Below are 25,119 nucleotides of genomic sequence, written 5' to 3'. Positions count from 1 at the left end.
CGGAGCAATAGTACAGTGGGAGGGCGCTGGTCTCCTAGGTTTGCGGGTGACCTGGGTCCAATCCCCAGCACCCCAGATGTTCCCCCAGCCCCACCAAGAGTGATCCATGAGCGCTGAGCCAGGAGTCGGCCCTGAACACCACCCATGTGACCCCCAAACACAAATAGAAAAATCCCCCAAATAAAAAAAAGTGCAAAGTGGGCTAGAGGGATGGAGAGTGGGAAGGGCATTTGCTTTGCATGCGTCTGACCTGGGTTTGATCCCTGATACCACATACATGTGCCTAGCAGGGGAATCCAAGTGCAGAGGCGGGAATGAGCCCTTATTACTAAGCATGGCCAGGTGTGGGCCAAAGCAACAACAAAAAAAATGTGCCAACAAAAAAAACAGTGCCTTATGCAGGCCACCATGGAGAGGTCACACTCTGCGGTGCTCAGGGACCATGCGACAGAGGCTAGGGACCCAACATGGGGCCTTCCACACACAGAGCCCATGGCCAGCCTGCCTGAGCACCTTCCCCAGATCCAGTTTTGATTTTTGGTTTTGGTTATTTCCCCACCCCCCTTTTGGGGGGCAGTGCTGGGGATCGAATCCTGGTACTCATGTGCACTCACTCACTCCCTGTGCTGGCTTTGATTTTTGAGGCCCTCTAGTGCTGAAAGCAGGGATCTGGCTCTTGCCCCCCTCCACACACACCCCACCCCGCCCCATTCTGTGATGCCAGTCATTTTCCCGAGGTCACCGGATCCTGGGGCAGAGGTGAGCACCCTTCCCTTCCAGTGCTTATCTCTTCCGCCCAGCTCACTCCTGGCGTCGGGGAGAGCTCGGTGCTTCCCCAGGCAGCTTTCCAGGCAGAGCTGAGGCTGCCTTCCCAGACGGGTGGGGCCCCCATGCCAGGAAGCAGCCATGCCCACCCGTACTCTACACCCCTTCCCACCCAGAAGCTGGGCAAAACCCATGGTTGTAGCTGAGCATCAGCTCCCGGAAGATCCCTCCTCTTCAAGGATGCATTCCCGGGGCCAGAGAGGGGACCGCGGGGAAGGCACTTGGCCAGCCTGGGTTCCATCCCCAGCACCCCATTGCGTTCCCTGAGCACCGACTCGAGTGATTCCTGAGCACAGAGCCAGGAGTAAGTCCCAAACACTGCCAGGTGTGGCTCAAAAACAAAAAGCAAGCAAGCATTCTGGGGCCCGAGCGATAATACAGGGGAAGGCATTTGCCTCGCATGCGGCCCCAATTCCTGGCATAAAGTAGGGTACCCAGACTTGGTCAGGAATGATCCCCAAGATGCTGAGCACAGGGTAGGAGTAACCCTCTGAGCATTGACAGGTGCGACCCACCCCCCCTCAAAACAAAACCTGGGGGGGGGGGAAAGGATTCAGCTTCACCCTGTGATCAGCCTTGCCTCAGTTTACTCCAGCCTGCCTTTCAAGCAGGCGTGGCCTGATTTCAAACAGGAATGGGATCTGCTGCTGCCACCCCCACGGCGCCCGCCCCCTCAAAACATAAGGCGAGAACAGCTGCTGCCCCCCCCACTGCCCTCCCTCACCGAGTCTCCTCTCTCAAGCTCAGGAACGTGGAGAACCAGAGAGAGAGAGAGGAAGAGAGAGAGAGTAGGAGAGAGTAGTGCGTAGGAGAGAGAGCAAGAGAAAGTGTGAGAGACAATGTGTGTGTGAGAGTGAGCAAGAGAGAAGAGCGAGAGTGTGAGAGAGCAAAAGAGACAATGAGCAAGAGACAGAAAGCAAGAGACAGTATGAGAGAGCGAGAGAGTGAGAGAGTGCATGTGTGAGAGGCAGCGAGCAAGAGAAAAATGTGTGAGAGGCAGAGCAAGAGAGAGAGTGAGAGAGTTTGTGTGTGAGAGAGACAGAGACAGGCCTGGACAGCAGGTGGCCAGCCTGGGCACACACCATCTCAAGGTCCCTGGAAGACCCCGAAGGACACCCTCCTGGCCAAGGTTTCCCCACCGGACACTCCTGGACCTGTAACTGATGCTTGCTTCCTGTCCTTCCAGAACCTTTTCTCCACTGAGTCAGGGGCCTTCGGCCTGTTGGCGCCCCTCAGTGATGCCCAGGGCCTGGGCCTGGCTGTTGCTCGGTGCATGCCAGTGGGGAGAAGCCTCCTGGAGTCTACAGGCCACAGCCCGGGGAGGGAGGGTCGGGCCCGAGTGGGTGGGCGGCTGGAATCCTGAAGTCCAAGATGTGCGTGAAGTAAATGGGACCCGCGGGGGATGTTCTGGTAGGGGCTAAGGCGACATCCAGGAGCTGGAGCAGCCTGGCAGAAGGGCCAATGAGTGTGTGTATGTGTGTGTCTGTCTGGCAGAGGGGCCAAGGGTGTGTGTGTATATGTGTCTGTGTCTGGCAGAGGTCGGGGGTGTGTGTCTGTATGTGTTTATGTTTGTGTGTATGTGTGTGTCTCTGTCTAGTAGTGGGGCCAGGGTGTGTTTGTGTGTGTGTGTCTGGAAGAGGGGCCGATGGGTGTGTGTGTGTGTGTATTTGGGCTGGTCCCTCCCCCAAGCAAAGGCAGACACAGCCCTGGGGAGACTTGGGGGTCAAGCCCTGGCCGCCCTGCATCCCTCTGCCTGGTAGCCCTCAGGGTTACGGTCTACCCCAGGTCACTCTTTTTTTTTTTTTTTTTTGCTTTTTGGGTCACACCCGGCGATGCACAGGGGTCACTCCTGGCTCAGCACTTAGGAATTACCCCTGGTGGTGCTCAGGGGACCATATGGGATGTTGGGAATCGAACCCGGGTCAGCTGCGTGCAAGGCAAACGCCCTCCCTGCTGTGCTATCGCCCCAGACCAGCCCAGGGTCACTCTTGCACCCCTGGCCTATGGGGACCCGCTATGGGGTGGGTTAGTGTGAAAGAGGGAGCATAGTGAGGGGCTGGTGGGCTGATGGGAGGATGTTCACACGTGTGGCTGCCTTGGTGCTGCGGGTCTGTGTACGTACATCTAGAAACGTTTGTTGGGACATGTGCTCATATGTGTGTGGGTGCTATGGGGGGGACTCTCCCCGTGGGATCAGGGGGCCTCCAGCTCCCCGTAATCTCCATGTGTCCCTCAGGACCTCGGGGAGCAGGCAGGGAGGATTACGGGGCAGTCCCCAAGCACACAGCGTCCCTGCTCTGCGCACAGTGCTCTTTATTACCATGGGGGAACAGTGAGGATGGCTGGGGGGCTCAGGCGCCCCTAAGGAGCGGAAACCAAGGAGAGGAGCATAGGCTGGTGGAGAAGGGGGCTCAGGGCTTCTCCATTGGGCAGAGAGAAAGCAGACCGGACCCCTCACCGCTCTCTGGTCCTATGCTTCCTGGAGGAGAAACTGAGGCAGGGCTTCGGGCTGGGCTTAGTCCTGCGCGGGGTCTGTGGGGGAGCCCAGGGTTGTTCCGCATCTGCCGCAGAGCCGCTTGGGTTGCACGCTTTTCCGGGGTACCAGCCAGCAGCTGGCACAGCGGGTGCCGTATTTCTTGTACCTGGGGAGGCAGGAAGTGGAGCCTTCAGGAAGTGCTCCGGGCTTGGGAGGGGGTCCAATTCCCAGCAGCGTGACCTCTTCCTATCCCACAAAGTCTAGGCACCAGGACCCCGCCCTGACCCCCTCCCGTCTGCTGACAACCTGATGCCACAGGCGTTGCAAAGTGGGGTTCCATCCTCCGCATCTCTCCAGAGAGGGGTCCGCTGGGTTCGGCAGGATGCACAGCGCCGGGTTTCTGATGGAGGCGAAGGTCAGAGGGCAGGGGTCAGAGGCACAGGCCTGAGCTCAGGAAGCGGGTATGGGTAGGGTACTTTTTTGGGGGGGCGCGGGGTCCTGGGTGAAGGCACCCACTGCTCTGGATCCAGGCCAGCCCTGGGTGCTGGAGAGCTGAGGGAGACATATGGCAAAGAAGGAAGCCGGGGGTGGGGTGACTCAGCCGGTGGGGGGGGGGACCTCGAGTTCCCCTGGAAAGGTCTAAATGGGGAAGCAGGATGGGAGAAAGACAGGGAGGAGAGGAACTGTCTCCCCAAATATTTATAGCCCTGAATCTTCACACTCACCCAGGGCCTCGCTGCCTCTTAGACTGGCCTCGGGGCTCTTGGGGGGCTCCTCGGGGGGACTCTGAGAGCTGGAGCCGCTGCTGAAGGCCAGGCTGGGGAGAAAGCAAGGCATCAGTGTGTGTGGGGGTGGGGGGTATGCGATCCCAGACAGCCTCTCCCCACAGCAACAGCAACGCTTTTTTTTGGGCCACACCCGGCAATGCACAGGGGTTACTTCTGGCTCATACACTCAAGAATTACTCCTGGCAGTCCTCAGAGGACCATATGGGATGCTGGGAATAGAACCTGGATCGGCTGCGTGCAAGGCAAACACCCTACCCGCTGTGCTATTGCTCCAGTCCCAGCAACGCTGCTTTTATATTTTATTTTTTGGCCACATCTGGAAGTACTCAGGGCTGACTCCTGGCTCTGTGCTCAGGAATCACTTCTGGCGGTGCTCAGAGGACCCTATGGGATGCTGGGGATCGAACCAAGGTCGACCGCGTGCAAGGCAAGCACCCTCCAAGTGCCCTATCACCTGCCCTGGAGGGAAACCAGGTGGGCTTTGGCATGGAGTGTGGGGAGCATCGCAGGCTCCCAAAGGCAGAGTATGCGGCCTGACGCCATCACCCTCCTGGCCCGATTTTTTTTCTATTACTTTTCCGTTCCATTTCAGCAGAATATGGAGCCCAGGGGCTCACCCTTAATGCAGCATCCTGTGGCCCAGCCCCCCAAAACATTTTATCTTTTGGCCTTGGGGTCACACTGGGTGGAACTCAGGGGCTACTACTCCCAAAATGTTACTCGGGGGTCACTCCCAGCGGTGCCCAGCTTTTATATCTGTCCCCTCACCTGCAATCCCTCATTTGAATCCAAACCCCGAGGGTCCTGCTTTGAAGAGGTGGCGAGCCTGGGGGCCAGCCTGTGGGATACCATCCCAGCATCCGCCCCCCCATCCCCATCCCAGCCAGTTTGGCTGTGCAATCCTGGTGAGTCAGCACCCCACGGTGCCTCAGTTTCCACATCTGTAAAATGGGCTTTGCATGGCTTCACAGGGCCCAGATGAGTTAGAGGTGGCTGCCAGGGGCGGTTGAGGGTTATGAGACCTGACCAGGGGCAGTGGCTATTCCCAAGAAGATAGGCCAGTGCATCTTGGGGCGGGATTAGTCCATCTGTGGGGGACGCATTATGCTGGGTCTGCCGCCGTGCCAGCGGGGACTTGCTCTGTCTGGGTCATTTGAAAACAGGCGGTGGGGATGTGTGTGTGTGGGGGGTCCCTCCCCTCCCCAGGTCTCTCCCAGGGAACTCTGGAGTGTCCCCATCCCAGCCAGCCCCTACCTGTAGCTGGGCACGATATGTAGGCTGGCGTCAGGCTTGATCTCAAACTTCAGGGTCACGCCCTGAAACTGGGGGTCCTCCGGCTCCAAGCCCTTCTGGGGGTGAGGCTGCTTTCGGGGCCTTGGGGAGGCAGGTGCCAGCGCTCCTGGGAACCCCAGGTGGTAGTGGTGGCTCTGCTGGCAGGTCGTGGTCAGCACGCTCCTGGCATCCCCTATGACCGGTGGGGATTCCAGAGTCCCCAGCGCCTGCAGGGGCTCCCAGCAGGACCCCAGTGTGGGGGGTGTACCACACAGCCCCTCTGCTGCTTCGTGCAAGAAGCACAGCGCTGCCACGGCATCCTCGCGGGCTGGCCAGGACCTGGGGACATGGGGCAGTGGTCAGCCAGTGGGGGGGAAACGACAACGCTGCCCCACACGTTTGCCTCCCAGAGGGCAGGCTAAGCTGCCTGACCTCTGACATCTCCGGGATGATCTCTGATATTCCCCAGGGAGAGGAATGGACCAGAATCTTTGTGAGCCCTGGGGATAACTCGCATGCACGCGACCCCTGAGTAAACCCAGGCCCCAGAGGTCATGACCCCTTGCCCACTGGGTCTGGTGGGGGAGGGGCTTGCCTGGAGCGCACCTGCCATTGTTTTTTTGGTCCGTCTGGGGCCACTTCCGGTGGTGCTCTGGCAGGCTCCTGGTGCTCAGAGGACCCAATAGGGTGCTTGGGATCGAACCCTGGTGGGCCGCGTGCGAGGCGAGCACCCGCCCCTCCTCCTCCCCACCTCGTATTAGCGCTCGGGCCCAACACACCTGCCGCTGAGTCCCAGTCGTCCTGGGGTCCTCGGGATCGGCTGGGCTGAGCGTTCCGGGCGCGTGTCAGGGCCCAGACACGGAGACGCCTGTGGATCTCGCAGCACGAAGCCCGGGCCTGGCTGTGCCTCCATCGCGCCTCCACGCAGCCCCCACACAGCCCCGATCTCTCCCGGACCCGGCCCCACCCCCCGGTGCACCCGAGGAGATGAGACGCACCTGGGTGGGTGGATGCGCGGGTGGGTGGGGGCGCTGCGGCCTCCGCTGCACGGGGCGGGGCCCGGGCACCAGCCCCGAGCCCCCGGCCCTGCCCTTTTCGGCGTGCACACCCAGGTGAGCCCCGCGCACCCCCCGAGGAGGATCCCTCTGGATCCCTTCGGATCCCTCCGCGCTGCCTGCGGGGCGGGGCCTGGCCACGCTCGCCCACGTGGGTTCTCCCCTGCCGGAAGAGGGGGGGTCCTGGACGCTGCCGCAGACCATTGACGGCCCAGCACGCCGTGCCTGGGCGTGGCGGGGAGAGTTGGCGAGTGCCCTAGAAGTAGTTGGGGGGCCGGAGCGAAAGGATAGAGGGGAGGGCGCTGGCCTTGCACGCGGCCCATGGGGCCCGACCCTCGGCATCCCATAGGGTCTCCCGGAGCACCGCCAGGAGTGATCCCTGAGCACCGCCGGGTGTGGCCCAGCCTCCCCCACCAACAACAAAAAAAATGATGCGGCTGGGGAAAAAAAAAAGGCGGGGGACTGGCGGGCCCCCATCAAGATCACTCAAAATGCTGGAGGCTTTAGACAGTTTTATTGTCCTCGGTTCAGTTCCGCCTTTTCCCCCAGCCCCGGTTCTCAGCAGAGGGGGTGCCTAAAGGGGGGCCCCATGAGGGTCCCCGACCCAATGGGGCGCGGCAAGAAAGCGGGGGTGGGGGGGTGGGGGGGCGGCGGAGGACCTTGCGACCTTCTGGGGGCGCCCCTGCGCTCCGCGGCGCCCGGCCGCGCTAGTCCGGCCCGGGGGCGGGCGCCCCGTCCGGCTGCCCGTCAGTGGGGCTTGGGCACGTGGCCGTCCACGTAGAAGTTCCGTGTGATCTTGGGCAACGTGAACTCGGCGCCGTCCAGCTCCGGGGTGAGGAGGATCTGGCAGCCCAGCCGCGAGTTCTCCTGCAGGAGGGGCGCCATGTCCAGCATGTCGTCCTCCCTGGGGCGGGGAGGTCTGCGGTGAGAGGGTGGGGGAGGGGGCAGCCGGGCCGCGGGGGCGCGTCCCCCTCGCCCCTCACCTCTCATCCGGCGCAGGCAGGAGGTCTAGGTGCTCCTCGCTCACGTACACGTGGCAGGTGGAGCAGGCCAGGGAGGCTTCGCAGGCCCCTGAGAGGGGGGGTGGGGGGCAGCTCATTTCTTGCAGCTTGGCCAAAGCACAGCCATTTTGTCTTCCCACCTGGCTCATCTCCCTGGGCTGCCATGAACAAGAGGGCAGCTCGAGGGTCTCCAGAACCGACTCCCTAGAAGGCCCAGTATCAGGAACCCCTAATGCTAACTATGGGACCACCTTCCCACCTCTCAATGGAGCCCCCAACTCCTGCTCAGGGACACATCTGCTCTGTAATCTGCCAAAGGGTTCTTCACCCAATAAAACTGAAACCCCTCGGGGCTGGAGCAATAGCACAGCGGGTAGGGCGTTTGCCTTGCACGCGATCGACCCGGGTTCAATTCCCAGCATCCAATATGGTCCCCTGAGCACCGCCAGGAGTAACTTCTGAGTGCAGAGCCAGGAGTAACTCCTGTGCATCGCCGGGTGTGATACAAAAAGCAAAAAAAAAAAAAAAGAAAAGAAAAGAAAGAAACCCCTCCAGGGGTGGAGAGAGAGGATGGCGGCAGAGCGCTTTCTTGGCATGCAGCCTACCCCAGTTTCATCCCCGGCACCCCACTGGCCCCTCACATGCCCCTGGCAGAAGTGACGCCTGGGCAGAGCCAGGAGTAAGCCCTGATCACCATGGAGTGTGATCCAAACACACCTACACACACACACACACACACACACACGCACACGCACACACGCACACGCACACACGCACACACACACACACACACATCAAAACTTGGTCCTGGAGAAGCCTCTGTCCTCCAGCCTCCCCCAACCCCCCTCAGCACTTGCTTCGAACCTTGGCCCGGAAAGCCTCTTCCCTGTCTTGGCACACAGCTGTCCCCCCAGACCCCAGCCGGTGCCTCTCTCCGCCGCTCTCATTTCTCCAAAGCAGCTGTCAGTCACAAACCTCTATCTTGGCCCGGCAGTGCTCACCGGGTGACAGCACAGGTTCCATCCATGGTGTAGCACTCCCCCCGCCTCCCCATTCTGCTGGGTGTGGCAGAAGATGCCAAAATAAATAAAAACACAAGTACAACTGTCCCAGATAGAGCTCAGTGCTGTCCAGGCTGTCGGATGCTTGCCATGTCCCCCATACCACATGCTGCCCACACCTGATTACAGTAACCCCACAAATGAACTCAATATGTTTCTGCAAACTACATGGAGCACCTGCACACACAATTACAGGTTTACTCATGGTCCAGTGGTCCCATGGCTGAACTGGATGTGAAAAACCCCTGTTCGACCCACTTGGTCTTCTCTATTTTGTACACTGCTGCCTGACACACGTCAGGTGACCAATACTCATCCAAGTGAGGCCTCTCCACCGCCAGGGTTAATTCCTGAGTGCAGAGCCAGGAGTGACCCCTGTGCATCGCCGAGAGTGACCCAAAAAGCAAAAAAAAACCAAACAAAAACCAAAAAAAGTGAGGCCTCTCAAAGGGTGGAGGTGCAAACTCTGCATGCAGGAATCCAAGGTCCCATCTCCAGCACCCCAGAGTCCCCCAGCACTGTGTCCACAAACCCCAATCACCCAAAAAGGAGTGATTCCCAAACATGATCCCCCTCCTCCCAAAGAAACACTCTAAATTCATGGCGAAAACAGGCTGGGCTTAGACTCCTACTTTGCCATTTTCTTGCTGTTGACCCGAATTTCCCTAACACATTGGCGCTGCAATTTTGCGTGAATTAAGCCACGTTCATGTGTGAGTAAGAAGTGGTCAAGTGTCCACCTATTAGCCTGGGACTGAGAACACCGAGAACAGGGGCTCCTGGAAGGCACAGAGGGGCTGGGGGGATGATAACCACAAGAAGTGCTGAGATGGTTAAGAGGTGAGCAGGGGATTTAGGCTTGGTGGTCTCTGAACTTTGTTACATGTTTGGGTTCTGCTCCCCACTGCTTACTGATGAGACGGAGGTGATCAATGGGGTGTGCTTCCCTTTTTGGGGGGACAGAGGGGAGGTGCCCAGCACTCACTTCTGACTGCACTCAGGGAGCAAAGCTGACAGGGATCCTGGGACAGACACGCGCGAAGAAAGCATCCTGTCTACTGTCTTCTCCGGTCTCTACTTAAACCCAGAAGCGACGCCCCAGTTTCCCGGGCCCGGCTCCCACCTTCCAGGTCTACCCCGTGGCGCTGGGCGAGGTGCAGGACATTGTCCCCGACTCTGCCGCTCACTGGGATCCGTTGGCCTGACCGGTCTACGAACACCACGTTCACCCTGGGGACAGATGGGGATGCGGACGCCGCGCTGGAGCCTGGGGTCACAACACCGCGGGTTTGGGGCGCTGGTGTCGGGGCTCGACTGGGGCTGGGGACACGGAAAGGGGGAAGACGCTGAGGGGACCCGGGGATGAGGCTGCAAGCCAAGGTGAGGGGCTGGAAGAACTTCGTGGGGCAGAGTCTGGAGGATTCGGTCCCCCCCACACTCACACGCCCTCGGGCCGCTCCGGGCCACCGGTTTCCTCCCCCGCCGGGCGCAAGCCTGGAAAACACGGTTGGGTGAGCGGCCGCGCGGCGCCCCGCGGCGCGACACGGGCGCACGCTGCCCCGCCAGCCCAGGTACCTGTCGCCCAGAACCTCCTCGTGGTCGCCGACGCCTCCCCGGACCCAGAAAAGCCCCCCGGTCTGCTCCTCCAGGCGCCCCGCGCGGCTCGCAGGAACCCAGCACTCACACCGCCACAGGCCACGGAGGCGGCCATGACAGGCGTCACGTGACCGGAAACCGCGCCTGCTCCGAAGCTCGCAAAAGCCCGGGACGCCGTAAAGACTCGAATAGAAGCCCAGACCTTGGAGGCGAGGGTGGTGGTGGGGGGGGCGGCGGGGAGTCTGGCACTGGGCACTGATGTCAGACCTTGAGCCAGGCCTCTCGCATCTTCCCACCCAGGCCCGTCTGTGTACATCCCAATATCCCAAGAACCAGTCGGCTGTTTTCTTTAAAATCATTTACTTACAAACTTTAATTCAGCAAAGGTCTGTGAAAGGACTGGGGTGAGGTCACCCCCAGTCCAGAGGTGGACGGAGGGGAGCAGATGACCCAGTGGGCAGGGGACAGGGCCCAGGGTTACCTTAGGTGGATAGGTCATGCAGGCTGCCAGGGGCAGAATTCTTCTGCATGGAGTTCCTGGTTACCAGCATTGAGGCCCCTTTTAAGGGAGGCCAGCTCCAAGCGACCTCAGGGGAGGGGCTGGGGGGCTAGAATCATCTTAAGTGGGGTCCGCAGAGGATCAGTGAAAGGAACATGGGCCCAGAGTCCCACAGATGGGTGAAGTGGGTGCTCTTGGCTCTGCACCCAGGCCTGGGCGGAAGGGATGGTGGGACCCGATTCCCCCAAACCCTTGGTGGCCTTTTAGGATCCTCAGGGTGGCCTCTGGGGAAAGAAGGCGAAACCCACCCCAGCCACAGCTGTTTGGTCCAAGTCAAGCTTCTGGAGCTCCTGAGAGTCTCTGGCCGAGGAGAGTTGGCGGGAGAGGAACTGGCTTTAAGGCATCAGAAGGTTGTGGGGGGTGGCAGAGGGTGGGCAGCAGCCAGGAGAGAGCTGTGCCCGCAGCAGCCATGGGAGGAAGTGAGCGGGAGTCATGTGTAACCGTCAATGGGGCACAGAAGGGCCGCACACAGCAGGGCCCTGAATGTGTCGGAGCTGGAGCACCAGCCCGGACTGTTTAAAAAAGAAATCGTAAAAACTAGAAAAGGGAACATGTCATTACTCAAAGTTAAAAAAAGGGGGGGGGGGCACAGTCTCTGATCCTCATGGGAGGTCAGGGGGACCTCCAAGGCACTCGGAATGCCGAGATACAGGAGTGTCGAGGCAGGAAAGAGCTCCTGGACGGAAGGACAGACGGACACACAGGTGGACATGGGAGGGGGAAGAACGCGGGCCGCGCCCCTCCCTCCTAAGGCTGTAGGGTGAGGCTGGCAGGGCCAGGCTGGAGCTGAGCAGCCCTGCGACTGCCCCAAGCCCCACAATGGTCAGTCAGTCTTTTTCAGTCTTCAGTTACCGCCAGGAGGAATGATTAAAAAAAGAAAGAAAGAGAAAAAATCGCCAAATGTGACCCCAGAAACCCCCAAAGTGATGCTGGGGCCCGTCGTCCGCTCAGAAAATCCTCTTGCGCTTCAGGTAGGAGTCCGCGTAGTGGCCGCCCAGGCCCTGGGAGTGCTGGCCCACGTAGCTGCCCTCGGGGCTGGGCTCGGGCGAGGGCAGCAGGTGAGCGAAGCTGCGTTTCTGGCCGCCCAGGGGGGTCTGGAGACAGAGGGGAGGGGGCGGCGGGTCAGGGGCCACGTGGGGGCCACCGCGCCCCGGCCCTGCACGTCCCCGCCCCCTGCCCGTACCTTCAGCAGGTGGCTGTGCCCGTTGGGCCCGGGACTGAGCCCCAGGAGTCCCTCACCGGAGCCCAGCGGGGAGGAGCCGATGGCCTGGAAATGGGAGGGACAGGAGGGAAGCATCAGAGCTCCCTGACGTGCTGCTGCCCCCCAGGCCAGCAGACACTGCTCGGGAGTCACGCCTACACGTGTGTGTGGCCTAGGGCTCAGGAGTCACTCCTGCGGTATGTGTGTGGTCATTGTGTGTGTGTGTGTGTGTGTGTGTGTGTGTGTAATAGCCTGGAGATGGGAAGCTGCCTCAGAGCCCCGTGGGGTTTTGCTACCGCCCCCCTGCCCCCACCGTGTTGCTACCCCCAGGCCAGCAGATACTGCTCAGGAGTCGCTCCTGTGTGGGTGTGTGTCTGTGTCTGACAGAACCCAGGGCTCCTGCATCAAAGTCTACACCCCAGTTCTGAAATCTAGCTCTCCGGTGCTACCAAGGATCGGCTAGAAGGGGAGCAGAGCCCCCCGCACTCCGCCCTGGGTGTCCTGTGCCCACGTCCCAGGCCCTCACCTTATTCAGGTGGCTCTGCCTGAGGCCAGCCTGCAGGCCACTGGTGAAGTAGGACGTGGGGGAGCCCGAGTAGAAATGGGGGAGGGGGCCCCCGCCGCTCCGCTCGCTGAAGCCGCTGGGTGGGGGTGACATCTGTCAAAAAGGAGGTGGTTTGGGGCAGGCGGGAAGGTTCCCCTTCACAGACACTTCCCCTCCCCCCTTCCTGCCCCCACCCGCCACTCCAGGACCCAGCCCTGCTGCATGAGGCAGCCTGAGCCAGCTCGGACCTCCTCCCTGAGGTGCCTCTCCTCCCGCAACCCATAGAAGCGTGGGGGGCAGGGGGTGTAGCTTACTTTGTGACGGCTGGGCCCAGGAGGCCCCGGGGCGGGCTCCCGTGGGTGAGAAAAAAGGCGCCGAGACCCCACGTCCTGCACCAAAGTAGGAAGAGCATGTTGGGCTGGGGTGCCCCCTCCCCAACACCCACAGTCCAGCTTCCTCTGCTCTGGGGAGCCCCCGCCCCTGCAGGACAGGCTGTATGCCAGCTGGGGAGGCCCCAGGTGGCCGGGTGCAGGCGCGTGAAGCCAGTGGGGCACCCCACAGTCTGTGGGGCCAGCTCTGGGGTGGGCAGGCACTCACCGGGGTGTAGTCGAAGCTGCCGTAGCTGTCGGGCAGGCCCGGCTCAGGGTGGGGGCGGGCCCGCAGCGGGAAGGCCTTGCCGCCGCCACCAGCGGCTGGAGGGTTCGGCAGGGGGCCCTCGGTGGCGCGGCCACTTCTCCCGGGGCCCCCCCAGCCCCGGGCCTCCTTACCCGCCAGGTTGCTGGCTGGGAGCAGACTGTGTAGGTTCAGGTAAGGGTTCAGGGGGATCCGGAAGTCCTTGGGGGGCTCCCCCAGCAGGGAGACCTGTGGGACGAGGGTCTGGATCAGGAGAGGCAGATGGAGAAGTGGGGGGGAGCCAACAGGGGGTGGGGGGGACCAGCAGGGCCTTACCCCAGGGGGCGTCGGCAGAGGCGCACCGTCTTTCTGGAGGCCCCGCAGGTTGGAGCCCCGAATCCCCACAGTGGCGGGCGGCGGGGTGAGCTGAGCCATGGGAGGACCCAAACTTTCACGGTCACCCCCCGAGGGGCCGAGCAGGGGCGGCAGCAGGGGTGGCGGCTTCCCTCGTCTGGGTGGCAGCTCTGGGGGCAGGCCCCCACCTGCAGGAGAGAAGCGGGTCAGCAGCTGCCCACGCATGCGTGGACACGGGCCGGAGGGGCGCGGGGAGGGCACGGCAGGTTACCTGCGGGCAGCTCCCCGAGCAGGGGGTTGGCTGGCTGGAGGGGGCCCAGAGGGGAGTCTCCCAGGATCCCGGGTTTCTGGGGACAGAGCAGTCAGCTGCAGTGGGGGGGGGGGGGGTGCGGCACAGCCCTGGACCCGAGGCTAGCCCACCTCACGACTGGGGGTCAGACAGAGCTGTGTGTTTCGGGGACCCTGTGAGGGGGTTACCTTCTGGCTCTGCGTCTGCAGGGCCAGCTGCAGCAGAGCTGTGGACAGGGCCGGTCCATTGAGCAGTGGCACAGCGGGGGGCGCACCCAGGAGGCCTGGGGAGAGACGGGAAATGGGCCGAGGGCCTGCTGGAATCCCTCGGTCCACTCCCCATAAGTCTGCTTCCGGCTGCCACGTCCCCCTCCCTGCTCAGGGGCCCACAGAGGCCGAATCCCGGGGGCGGGGGGTGGGGGGCGCCAGTTCCGCGGGGAGATCCCTTACCCTGCTTGCCCCCCGTGCTGCCGTGCAGGAGGGGGTTGAGCAGCAGCTGGAGCGAGGCGGAGGGGCCCAGGTGGTGCAGCAGCTGCAGGAGATTGGGCTCCGGGAGGAGACCCTTGCCCCGATTGAGGGCCTGCGGGGACCAGCGGAGGGGACTCAGGGTGGGGCCTCGGTGTTCCCGGCCACCCCTGGGGGGCGCAGGAAGGGGGGGCAGGCGGCACCCAGGCACACACTCACCGTGGCCTGGGCGGCTATGAGCGCGGCCAGCATGCTGCGGCCAGGGGGCCCTGGGGCACAGAAGGACACGCGCAGGTGGCTGCCCCCCAGCGCCAGGCCGTCTGCGCTCTGCTGCACCTCCTCGGCCATGGCAGCCGTCTCGTACTCCAGCACCGCGAAGCCCTTCAGCTGCCCGTCCTGGCCGTAGGCGAGCTGCGGGGGAGAATGGCATGAGCGACCCTGTGCAGACCCCAGGGGGACACTGGGGGTGGCGGGGAGACCCCAGTACCCAGGCGGGCAGGGGCATCATCTGCCCTCAAACCTGACTACAACCCACTGGAACCCGGGCCCGCAATGGCGCGAAGGGGGGGGCATCAGAGCCTCCTTACAGAGGGACCCCCCCCCAGACACCCAGAAGCTCGAGGCCGCAGAGCACCCCCTAGAGCCCAGGTGAGGAGCCACAGGGAACAAAGCTTGGGGTCAGGCGGTGTCCAGCAGCTTGGTCATAAAGAGAAGCGAAGGCGCAGTGCGCAGGGGGCAGTGGGGAGGGGACTCTGGGCCGCGGGGCCATCCTCTCTGAGCCACCCGACCTTCTGGAATCGGCCTCGGTTTGCTTTTGCAGGGCCAGGAATCGAACCCAGGCGCGGGGCTGCTTAGCCCTCCCTGGCCCAAAAGGCTCGTGTCTCCCACAAAGTCAGGGGGCAGCGGGGAGTGGGGGTGCGGGAGTGGAGCTGGGGGTGACCCCACTTCCGAGCAGGAACAGGCGCTAACTCCCCCAGGCAAGGGCAGGAAGGACGTGGCCATGTGCCAGGACAGGGCCCCGCACAGGCCACCCTGCCCGGGAGCTGGGCCTGGCCTGGTCCCAGACACGCACAGAACTTGGCGAGGAGGAGCTGCAGGCCCAAGGACGTGTCACCAGTGTCGTGGGCCCCTGACCACAAACGACAGCCCGGGGAGGTGGTCCCAGGCCAAGGGTCCAGCTGGGGCTCTAGCCAGAGGTGCAGTGGGGGGCTCCGAGTGCCGGGGTGCCAGCCTGTCATGCGTGTTAAGCCAATGTCCCCCCAAGGAAGCCGTGTCACCCTGGCCCCTCTGCCACCCGGGGGTCGAGGCGAGGGCCACTCTCGGCGCTGACCCAGGACCTGCCCATGAGCCGGGACTGGGCCCTGCAACCCCAACCCACTGCCACTGCCTGAGAAGAGAACCAGGTCCAGGCCCACAAGCTGGGATTCAGGGAGGGCGCTTACCGGCATGTGCCAACTTGGGGCCCATCCCCACCCCCCCAGAGTCCCCCAGCCCCACCAAGAGTGATCCCTGAGCACAGCGCCAGGAATCGGCCCTGGGAGGGGCTCACCTGGCAGAAGGTGGGCGCGTGGACGGCCGAGAGTGCGCGGCGCAGGGCATCGGCATCGCTGAAGCCGGCGGGCAGCCGGTCGACGCAGAGGCAGCGGGAGTGCAGCAGTGCGGGCGTCAGCTGGCCGGCGTCGCTCCAGTGCACGTAGAGGGTGCGGCGGCCCAGCCGCTTGCCCAGCAAGTCCGACTTGGCCCGGGCGGCCGAGTCCTTCTTCATGTACTCGGCGAAGCCATAGCCCTTGGAGTGGCCGGTGCGCGAGCTGTACACCAGGAAGCAGCGCTCCAGGCTGCCGAATGGCCGCACCAGCTCCTCAAACTGCTGCTGCGTGAGGCTGCGCGGCAGGTTGGCTACGCAGAGCAGCGCATCGGCTGGCTGCAGCTGCACCGCCAGCTCGCACTCCCGCAGCCGGCTCTGGTGGAAGGCACTGATGGCCGCCTCCGCCTGCTCCCCGTTCAGCAGGGTCACGAACGCTGCGGGCGGGACGGGCATGGGCTCGGGGTGGGGGCCCTACGCCTGGGTCCCCGCTCCCACCCAACGGGGGCTCGGGTCCAACTCTGGGGCTGACCCCCACCTCCCACCCACCATGTGGCCAACGCAGGAGAGAGCTCGAGCCCCCAGGTCCAAATCATTGAGGCGCAGTCAGGCCTGGAAACCCAGACTCCCGAGTCTGCCCCCTTCAGGGAACACATACCCCAAGTCCCTGGTCAGGCATGCCCACCCTAGCCTTGGACTGAAAACATCGCTTCCTCCCTGAAGCCCACCAGGACTACAGAGCAGGGAGGGCCCCATCCGCTGGAGAGTGAAGGCTGACTGGCTGGCTGGCTGGTGGGAAGAGATGGGAAGTGGGGTCCCTCTACCCACAAACCTGTCCCTTTGTATTTGTCCACGAAACAGTACTTGAGCTCAAAGTCGCTGAGTAGGTCATGCACTTCCTGTGGAGACAAAAGCAGGGGCCGGGTGTCACCAGAGCTGAGGGGCACAAAGATGGCAATGCCCCTATGGGGACCCACTCCAAGGGCCACAGCGAGCAGGCTCCGCCTGTGAACCCAGGGTCCCTCCCCCACAGCACAGGGGTTCCCTGAGCACCACTGGGTAGGCCCCCCAATAAAACCCAAGAAAGCTGTGCCTGAGGAGGTGGCTTTTGTGACCCCCATGGGCCCCGAGCATGCCAGTCAGAACAGATCAATGGACAGATGGTCATCTAGAGTGGCTCCCGGGTGCCCACAGTGAGCAGGAGGTGTCACAGGAGGAAAGAGAGCACAGGACATTGATGGAGACAGGGACATGGCCACAGGGAAGGCGCCTGCAGAGCACAGCCACTGTGGGCTTGGTCCCTGGCCCTGCACAGGGTCCCGAAAGCCCTGCCAGGAGTGATCTGTGAGCACTGTCAGGTGATCCCCCCCCAAAAAAAGAGGGCAGTACAGCAGGTAAGATGTACACGCAGCAGACACAGGTTCACTCCCTGGCTCCCCAAACAGACTCCCCTATTAGGGATTCTTGAGCATAGAGCCAAAGTAAGCCCTGAGCACTGGGTATGCTGCATCCCCTCCCTCCAAAAGGCGGGGAGAGGGAGAGGGGGAGGGAGAGAGAGAGAGAGAGAGAAGGTCGGAGCCAGTGAGCTGCCCTCAGCCCCAGGTCATGCTCTGAAAAGCTGGCATGCAGATGGTCAGCTCCAGCCTGCAAACTATTAGTCCCCATACACAAACACTAGGAGGATGTAAATTCAAATTGTGGCTGGGCGACAGGCCCCTGGGGAGCGGGCAGAGGAGGTTCATAACCCCTCTGGGCCTCCAGCAGGGACACTCAGCTCCGGAAGGTGAACCCATTTGTAGGTGCAGGGGGAGAAACAAAGGCACAGCGAGACCTGTGAAGGTCATGTGACCAACCGCCCCCCCCCCGGCCCCCTGCCCCCCCCCACACTGCCTGGGAACCCCGTATGCTTCCTAAGCCCAGCAAGCTGGGGGGGGCCCTCCCTGGCCCCCACTGGGAAAACTGCTTCCAGCAACCCAAGGCACCGAGGTGGGGAACTGAGTGCTCCTGACAGATGGGAAAGGGTTGAGGGAGGAGGGAGGTGTGGGGGCCAGGAGGACAGGCCCTGGAAACAAATCTGCCCAAGTTCTGCCCAGGCGGGCCCAGGCGGGCAGACTCTGGGGTGATCCCTCTGGCCACGCCCCTCACCACTCTTGGGGGTGGGGTCGGCGCCACCCGGGCTAGCACTACCCAACGGCCAGTGCTCAGGTGTGCAGAGCCTCAGGGGCAGGAAGAAGCCAGGTCGCCAAGGCAGGGCCCAGCAGATAGGCGGCAAATCTCAATGGGGTCCAAAGGGCACGCGGGTTCCTCCAAGAACTGAGCAGGGTCCCCCCACCCTCCAGATCGGCCACAGGACGGAGGGGGAAGGGAGCCCCAAGCACAAGATTCTGCCCCGCACCTTGCCCTCCCCTGCAAGGTCTACGGGCTGGAGACACGTCCCGCCAACAATTAATTCTGGGCTTTTGCGCAGCGTCCAGGAGCGGCCTCCACTTCCGGCTCCGTCCACACGCGCGTGCTCGGGAAAAGCGACTCTGGAACCTCAGGCTTTGAGGTCCCCCGTGGTCACAGTGGTAGGGGGGGAATTATTATTATTATTTTAATTATTATTTTGAAACACAATCGGGGTAGAAAGCCACGGGTCGCCCTATTTGCAGGGTTCCGGCCGGCCTTGGCCATGCACAGCCGCCCCCCCACCCCCGCCCCCTTCCCTTCCCCGCCCCTTTCAAGCACCGAGTGCCCGCGGTTGCCTTAGCAACGGCCTCAGGCTGCCCGAAGTTGGTCTCGGCCGGGCCACACCGCCCAGACGCTAGCCCTCTCGGGGGCTTTCCCGGGACCCCGCGGGCACTCGGCGCCGCCCCGCGCACGCCCCCACCAACAACTACCCTCCCCGCCCGGCGGCCCCCCGGACGCGGCCGCCGCCCCCGCGGTGGCCCCCCGCGCAGGCGCACGCCGGCGCTTCCCGCCACGCTCCCACAGCGCCCCCCCCACCTGGTTAGTCACGTCCCCCGGGAGGCCCCGGATCCGTATCTTGCGACGGTTACGGAACTGGCGTTCGGTGTGCTCCAGGCGCTTCCGGATCTCCTCGGGCTCGAGCGGCGGCAGCTCCTCCTCGGGCGCCCGGCGCTCCGCACCGTCGTCGGCTTCAGCCTCTGCCCCAGCCTCCGGACTCTGCGGGGGCCGATGAGTAACGGACACGTCGGCGGCCATCTTGGGAAAACCGGCGCCTTCTGGGACTAACGAGCCCGGGCGCAGCGGCCTAGAGCGGCAAGCGGAGGACGCGTCGGGCTATTGGCTGGGAGAAACCCCGCCTCCTCCGCAACCCCTTCAGCCCATTGGCTGAAACCCAAGCCCGCTTCGGCGGCTTCTCGCCGGGTCTGGAAGCCTCCCCTGGCTCTGCCCCTTTCCTCCGTGGGGCTGTCACTCAGGGGACACGCAACTCAGGTGGAATCAAATTACGGACGCCGGATTTTGAAGATTTTATTGGTGCGGAACCCAGAGAAGCAACCAAACGCCAGTTCTTTTGAACCCAGGAGCCTGCCCCACCCCGCTCCCGGGCTCAGACTGCCACCTCCGCCTCTGCCTCGTTGGACTGAGGCGGAAGAGACAACCACTTGCCCTCCTGCTTCACGTGATAGCTGTCACTCCGTTTCTGAAACCGGGAGACGTAGGCAACGCCTGCTCCGACAGTCGCCACGCCCAGGACCGCTAACACTATCAAGATGATAGTGACGCTGACCGGGTTACGCTCTGTGCAGGGAAGCAACGTGTAGGAGTCAATGCATTCTCCCCCGGCCCCTCGGGTATACTTGCCTAGATCCGCGACCCCGGGGACTTTGCTTACCCTGAACGTTAATCTCCACCATCAGAGTGTACGTGCCCAGTGAATTGATCGCCTGGCAGTGGTAGGTACCGCTGTAGTTTAACCTGACGAAGAACGGGGTCCCCACTGGCACCGGATGCCCGGATCTGTTCTGCGAACACTTCAATAGGGGGTCTGGGTTACCCCGGGCCTTGCAGTCCAGAACATGGGTAGTTTCCTCTTTCCATATCAAACGCTGAGGACACCTGGCTCTGTCAATCTTGGGACCGTCTGTGAAATCAACAACTGATCAGGGACAACCAAGGCACAACTCAGGCGGGATGGGGGTGGGGGAAGCAAGAGATGAAAGGACGCACAGAGGACTCGCAGCTGGACGCTCTTGTTCTTGTGCAGGGTCTCCCCCTCCACCTCGAGGATGGCACTGCAGAAGAAAGTGCGCCTGTCGTCTTTTTCCGTGGCATTTAGCTGAAGCTTGATTGGCTGCCCCGGGCCAGCGGCCGGAAGACCATGCAGCTGGACCCGGACTCGGGGCCCGGCCGCACAAATCACGTTCACTGTGGTCCCTTCGGGGACGTTGGACTCGCTCAGAGTCAGATTGGGCCCCGGGAAACCTAAAGACGAGAGAGGCATAGCCCCCAGGAATGAGTTGATTGCGCCTGGCCTCAGCGCCAGGAGTTCCAGCTACGCCCACAACGCCCCCTCTGACCACGCCCATACGGGTTGTAGGCCACGCCCACTAGGTTTGGTCCCCACCGTCCTTACTGAAGAAGGTCACATTCTCCCGAGACTCGCGGCTCTCGCCTCCCAGGGTAACGCTGCAAACGAGCTCGTGGGCGCCCTCCTGCGCCTCGCTCTCGTTGACCATGGCCACTGCCGTCAGCGTGTCCCCTTGGATAGAGACTACGGGATGCAGCATCTGGTTCCCCAGCATCAGCTGGACCCGGGCCTCGGAGACGGGGAACAGCCCGTCCAGGCTGCAGTTCACCGGCCACAACTTCCCCACCTCCAAATAGCGGCGCACGGTGTTGCGTGGGCTGTTGCCAGGCAAGACTGGGGGAAAGAGCGGACATGAAGAGTGGGGTGGGGAGGGAGCGATGTTCCCGGCAGCACACTTAAACGCTGGAGCACCCCCTTCCCCGGATACACTGTGCTGCCTGCTTAGACACCTCCCATCTGGGGTCCAAGACAGCCTGTGGTCGGAGAACTCCCGCTGCATCCCTTCATCCAGTTCCGCTCCTGGACCACTCCCCATCCCCACCTCCCTTCCACTCACCATAAGTTCGGAGCTTCCTGGGGGCCGAGCTGTTCTCGAACAGTCCCAGCCCTAGGGGACGCAGATCCAGTTCCGTGCGGCAGGAGAAATTGGCGCCGTGGTCCTCGCGGCGCGCCCGCACTGTGGCCGTGACCTCCACCACGTCGGCGGAAACCCCCAGCACAGGCTGCCGACTCAGCTCCTCATCCCCGCGGAGCAGCACCGCCGTGAGGTTGTTCCGGGGCGCCCCTCCCGCTACCTGGCAGCTCAGAGTGAGATTTTCACCCACCGGCAGCCACGGGGGCAAAGGGGCCAGGTCTACACTCGCGGGGAACCCTGAGGCGGAGGGGAGGAGAGAACAGCTCGGTGGATCCCTCCCTGATGCCTGGCTGCTGTAGAAGTGTGAACTCCGCTTTGGAGTGTGGAGGGGGTTGCTATTGTCATTAGCATCCTGATTATTATTTCCTGTTTTCTCAGCTACCTTGCCAGACTGGAAAATAAAAAGATTATCTGCTACCCCCCAACTTAACAAAAAAGGAAGGAAGAGGAAGAATGTTTATGACACTTGTTAATATTGGTCACCAGAGTATCCCTTTGTTTAGAGCTTTCCACATTTCCTGGATTTCATTCACACACCACAATCCAGGAAATTGACTCCATCTACCGTATTTCACCTACCCACCTACCGTATTTCACCACCTAATCAACATGTGCCAATTATTTTAAACGTATTTATTTGTTTGTTTCTTTCTTTTTGGCTTTTTGGGTCAAACTTGGCTATGCTCAGGGGTTAATGTTGCTCCTGGCTCTGCATGCAGGAATTACTCCTGGTGGTGCTCAGGGAACCCTAAGGAATTCCAGGGACTGATATCAGGCAAGCTTCCTACCAGCTGTGCCATCTCTCCAGGCCCCCCACTTTTTTTTTTGCCTCAATAAAACTTTATTTATTGATGCTGAAATTGAGCTTCGAATAATTGTTTTCACATGTCAATGTTTCCAGTTGATCAACCACCACCACACACTGTCACTGTCACAGTCATCCGGTTGTTCATCGATTTGCTCGAGCGGGCACCAGTAACGTCTCCATTGTGAGACTTGTTACTGTTTTTGGCATATCGAATACGCCACGGGGAGCTTGCCAGGCTCTGCTGTGCGGGCTTGGGGACGTGATTTGCCCAAGAAACACAGCCAGGAATGTGGGTCTCCCTAGTCCACCCCATGTGGCCACCTCTATGTCCTGTCCAGTCAAGCACTTGTCCCTCCCCCTGCTGGGGCAAGATGCTGACTTTGGCCTCTCCCAAGTTCAGCACCCCAACTCAAATTCTCACCATCCTCTGAGGGTGCTCTGTCATTTTGGGGGGCCCATGTCCACAGGCAGGAGCCTTGGATTCCATTGTCAGCACCACAATTAAAATATTAATAAAAGGAGGCTGGAGAGATATAGCCCAGCCCATGAGGTGTTTGCCTTGCCCATGTCCAGGCATGATCCCTGAGAGCAGAGCCAGGAGGAGTAAGCCCTGAGTATCCCAGGTGTGACCCCCAAAACAAAAAAACAAACAGTAAATTAAAAGGCAGGAGAGGGGCTGGAGTAATAGTACAGTGGGTAGGGTGTTTTCCTTGCACACGGCCAACCCAGGTTTGATTCTCAGCATCCCATATGGTCTTCTGAGCACCGCCAGGAGTAGTTCCTGAGTGCATGAGCCAGGAGTAACCCCTGTGCATCGCCGGGTGTGACCCCCCAAAAAATAAATAAATAAAAAAGAAGCTAACAGTTTCTTGCATTGCCAAATGTGGCCCCCCAATCAATAAAATCATTAAAATAAGGGCCAGGGAGACACACAGTGGGAAAGTTACTGACTTTACACATATGTATGACCAGGATTTGATCCCCGGCACCCCATGGGTACCACCAAGCCTCACCAGGGCTGATCCTGGAGCTCAGAGCCAGGAGTAAGTCCTGAGCACTGCCAGGTGTGGCCCCAAACAAAAAATAAAATAGAGGGGGCCTGAGCAAAAGCACAGCGGGGAGGGCGTTTGCACGTGGCCAACCTGGGTTCAATTCCCAGCATCCCATATGGTCCTCTGAGTACCGCCAGGGGTGGTTCCTGAGTGCAGAGCCAGGAAGTAACCCCTGTGCATTGCCGGGTGTGACCCAAAAAGAAAAAAACTAAATAACTAAAATTAAATAATTCATTTCACAACTATAACCTGGACTCTGGGGCTCTGAGGTGCCTCTGTCTTTTACTCTTTATCCCCCCCCAACACACACACACATGCGTGTCATTTTTCATACACACAGCCAGGTGACCACCCTAGTCCACTCTCTGTCCAGTCAGGGCCCCCCTGCCCCAGCCTGTCCCCAGGCCCAGCCTCTACCTAGCCACCCCCGGGCATGCACTCACCATAAGTGACGACCCTGGAGGAGTTGGTGATCTGGTCTTGCTGGCAGCGGGTGGCACAAATGACCACAGCATCTTCGGTCACATTAGTCAGCTCGAAGGTCTCCCAGCCCTGGCTGCTGGCCACCATCTTCTTGGACAGGTAGGTCTCCAGGATTATCTTGTTGGGCTGGGGGCAGTCTGTAGAGCAGTTTAGCAGGATGGACGTGCCGGCAAGCACCAGAGCGTTCTGAGGCTCTACCCAGAGCTGGAACTTTTGCCCCCAGATGCCTGCGGAAACAGAGAGTCACTGAGTGCTCTAGGGGGTGCGGGGTCCTGTCATCTTTGCATCCATGGGGGATGTCCCTGCAACTTCTTTCCTTTTTTTTTTTTTTTTTTTGGCTTTTTGGGTCACACCCGGCGATGTACAGGGGTTATTCCTGGCTCTGCGCTCAGGAATTACTCCTGGTGGTGCTCAGGGGGACTCTATGGGATGCTGGGAATCGAACCTGGGTCGGCTGCATGCAAGGCAAACGCCCTACCCGCTGTGCTATCGCTCCAGCCCCCCTGCAGCTTCTTTGCACCAAAAGCTGAATGTCCCTCCCTTCCCAACGCCCCCAAGCGGAACCACAGAGCTGGCACAGGGCCCAGCCTGGAGGGATGCAAGGGCAGGCCCATAGGAACTGTAAGGAGACAGTGACTCAGGGAAGACTTCCTGGAGGAGGGAACAATTATAGCTAGTTAGTTGTTGGGTTTTTTTGGGGAGGGTGGGGGAACCACACCTGGTGTTTCTGGGGGCCCATGATGCAGCATGGATCAAACCCGAGGCTCCCTCAGGCAAAGCAGATGCACCAGCTCTTTGAAGCATCTCCCCGACACCTGCCCATGGCCAATTTGGTTTTGGATTTTGTCTAGATTTGGGTGCGGGGGACGGGGAGGGGGGGCACAGCCAGCAATGCTCAGGGGTTACTCCTGGCCCTGCACTCGGGAATCACTCCTGGCGGTGTTTAGGGGACCACCCAGGGTACTGGGAAACAAATCCGGGTAGGTGCAGGCAAGGCAAACACCCTTATACTTTCGCTATTTCTACATTTCTACTCTGAACCCTGTGACCAGTTTGGAAGGGTAATTGTTTAGATCATTAGCCAAGAGAAGCAAAGGGGCGGGGGTGGGGGGAGCTGCGGGGTGGGCTCAGGGTGACATGGGTAGTGGACGGAAGGGTGCCTCGGGGACACAGGAGACTGAGGAAGCCTCATTTTCCCTGGAGAACAGGCGGGGCCCCATATTGTTTTTTTTTTTCTTTTTTTTGGGGGGGTCACACCTGGCGATGCACAGGGGTTACTCTGCACTCAGGAATCAGTCCTGGCAGTGCTCAGGGGACCATATGGGATGCTGGGAATCGAACCCATGTCGGCTGTGTGCAAGGCAAACGCCCTACCCGCTGTGCTATCGCTCCAGCCCCTCCATATTCTTTTTTTGATGGGGGAGAGAGGCCACTCGGCGGTGCTCTAGGCCAACTCCTGGCTCTGTGCTCAGGGATCAATTCTGGAGACTTGGAGGACCCCATGGGGCACCGGGAATGGAACCCACGTTGCCTGGGTGTAGGACACGAGCCCCCCTACTTTCTGCCTCTCCTGACTACGAAGACGTGCTTCCGGCAGCCTCTCGCAGCTGCAGAAGAGATATTTGTTTTTCTCTATGCTCTGCTGCCCCCCCCGCCCCCCTCAACTCAAAGTGCCCCACCCTGCTCCAGCCCTCAGAGCCTGATGAACCTCACCTGGGGTCAGCATGCAGCAGAGGACCAAGAGGCTGAGCAGCTGGGGTGGCCCCGGGGACACCATGGTGGCCGGCCTTCTGCAGGAAGATGGTCTCTGAGGTCGCAGACAGGATGATGGGGCGCAGGCAGGGGCCCCCACAGGACAGGAAGCTTGGCCACAGAGGTTTCAGATTGCAAGAGGAGGGGGTCCCACCTTGCTCAGGCCTGCAGAGGGGC

At 61.2% G+C, this 25,119-nt stretch overlaps 3 protein-coding genes across 10 annotated transcripts; all 3 read right to left on the bottom strand.

Annotated features, from left to right (window-relative positions):
- Positions 1-2,832: 2,832 nt before the first annotated feature.
- Positions 2,833-10,221, bottom strand: FDX2 (ferredoxin 2). Of its 7 annotated transcripts, none has more exons than XM_055129386.1 (8): positions 10,054-10,190; positions 9,602-9,708; positions 7,400-7,575; positions 6,141-7,283; positions 5,344-5,700; positions 4,027-4,118; positions 3,608-3,701; positions 2,833-3,467 (listed from the first exon to the last, which is right to left on the bottom strand). In XM_055129386.1, the coding sequence occupies exons 4-8, from the start codon at positions 6,761-6,763 to the stop codon at positions 3,341-3,343; spliced, it is 1,293 nt and encodes a 430-aa protein (XP_054985361.1). In that variant the 5' UTR covers positions 6,764-7,283; positions 7,400-7,575; positions 9,602-9,708; positions 10,054-10,190; the 3' UTR covers positions 2,833-3,340. The 7 variants fall into 7 exon arrangements, with proteins under 7 accessions (XP_054985361.1, XP_054985359.1, XP_054985360.1 ...); XM_055129384.1 differs by having other exon boundaries at positions 7,400-7,487; XM_055129385.1 differs by lacking the exon at positions 10,054-10,190 and adding an exon at positions 9,921-9,952.
- A 202-nt stretch (positions 10,222-10,423) lies between these two features.
- RAVER1 (ribonucleoprotein, PTB binding 1) lies at positions 10,424-19,017 on the bottom strand. 2 transcript variants are annotated; one of them, XM_012934578.2, is made up of 13 exons: positions 18,665-19,017; positions 16,512-16,578; positions 15,647-16,116; positions 14,317-14,508; positions 14,083-14,212; positions 13,822-13,916; positions 13,616-13,691; positions 13,327-13,532; positions 12,976-13,239; positions 12,693-12,767; positions 12,361-12,492; positions 11,817-11,900; positions 10,424-11,727 (listed from the first exon to the last, which is right to left on the bottom strand). In XM_012934578.2, the coding sequence occupies exons 1-13, from the start codon at positions 18,881-18,883 to the stop codon at positions 11,581-11,583; spliced, it is 2,157 nt and encodes a 718-aa protein (XP_012790032.1). In that variant the 5' UTR covers positions 18,884-19,017; the 3' UTR covers positions 10,424-11,580. The 2 variants fall into 2 exon arrangements, 1 of the variants encoding a protein (XP_012790032.1); XR_008628616.1 differs by having other exon boundaries at positions 11,674-11,727; positions 13,146-13,239.
- Positions 19,018-19,223: 206 nt separating this feature from the next.
- On the bottom strand, positions 19,224-25,106 carry ICAM3 (intercellular adhesion molecule 3). Its single transcript, XM_055128189.1, has 7 exons — positions 24,904-25,106; positions 23,151-23,417; positions 20,770-21,084; positions 20,250-20,546; positions 19,853-20,107; positions 19,518-19,766; positions 19,224-19,423 (listed from the first exon to the last, which is right to left on the bottom strand). Exons 1-7 carry the CDS (start codon positions 24,965-24,967, stop codon positions 19,233-19,235), a joined length of 1,638 nt encoding a protein of 545 aa, XP_054984164.1. The 5' UTR covers positions 24,968-25,106; the 3' UTR covers positions 19,224-19,232.
- Between the last annotated feature and the right edge of the window lie 13 nt (positions 25,107-25,119).

Source organism: Sorex araneus, chromosome 2 (genome assembly GCF_027595985.1).
Source record: "Sorex araneus isolate mSorAra2 chromosome 2, mSorAra2.pri, whole genome shotgun sequence".
In the NCBI taxonomy this organism is placed as follows: domain Eukaryota; kingdom Metazoa; phylum Chordata; class Mammalia; order Eulipotyphla; family Soricidae; genus Sorex; species Sorex araneus.
Note: the sequence above shows the minus strand (reverse complement) of the source record. Positions and strands in the feature narration are given on the sequence as shown.

Bases quoted from the DNA above. Each gene is read 5' to 3' on its own strand.
- FDX2 (XM_055129386.1), bottom strand. From the start codon at position 6,763: ATGGGATGCCGAGGGTCGGGCCCCATGGGCCGCGTGCAAGGCCAGCGC. The intron at 5,701-6,140 runs GTGTGTTGGGCC...CCATGTCCCCAG, and splicing joins CGACTGGGACTCAGCGGCAG to GTCCTGGCCAGCCCGCGAGG. The intron at 4,119-5,343 runs GTAGGGGCTGGC...CTTTCTCCCCAG, and splicing joins CATATCGTGCCCAGCTACAG to CCTGGCCTTCAGCAGCGGCT.
- RAVER1 (XM_012934578.2), bottom strand. From the start codon at position 18,883: ATGGCCGCCGACGTGTCCGTTACTCATCGGCCCCCGCAGAGTCCGGAG. The intron at 14,213-14,316 runs GTGAGTGTGTGC...TGGTCCCCGCAG, and splicing joins TCATAGCCGCCCAGGCCACG to GCCCTCAATCGGGGCAAGGG. The intron at 11,728-11,816 runs GTACGGGCAGGG...CTCTGTCTCCAG, and splicing joins GGCACAGCCACCTGCTGAAG to ACCCCCCTGGGCGGCCAGAA.
- ICAM3 (XM_055128189.1), bottom strand. From the start codon at position 24,967: ATGGTGTCCCCGGGGCCACCCCAGCTGCTCAGCCTCTTGGTCCTCTGC. The intron at 21,085-23,150 runs GTGAGTGCATGC...CCTCCGCCTCAG, and splicing joins CTCCAGGGTCGTCACTTATG to GGTTCCCCGCGAGTGTAGAC. The intron at 20,108-20,249 runs GTGGGGACCAAA...TCTCGTCTTTAG, and splicing joins GACCTTCTTCAGTAAGGACG to GTTTCCCGGGGCCCAATCTG.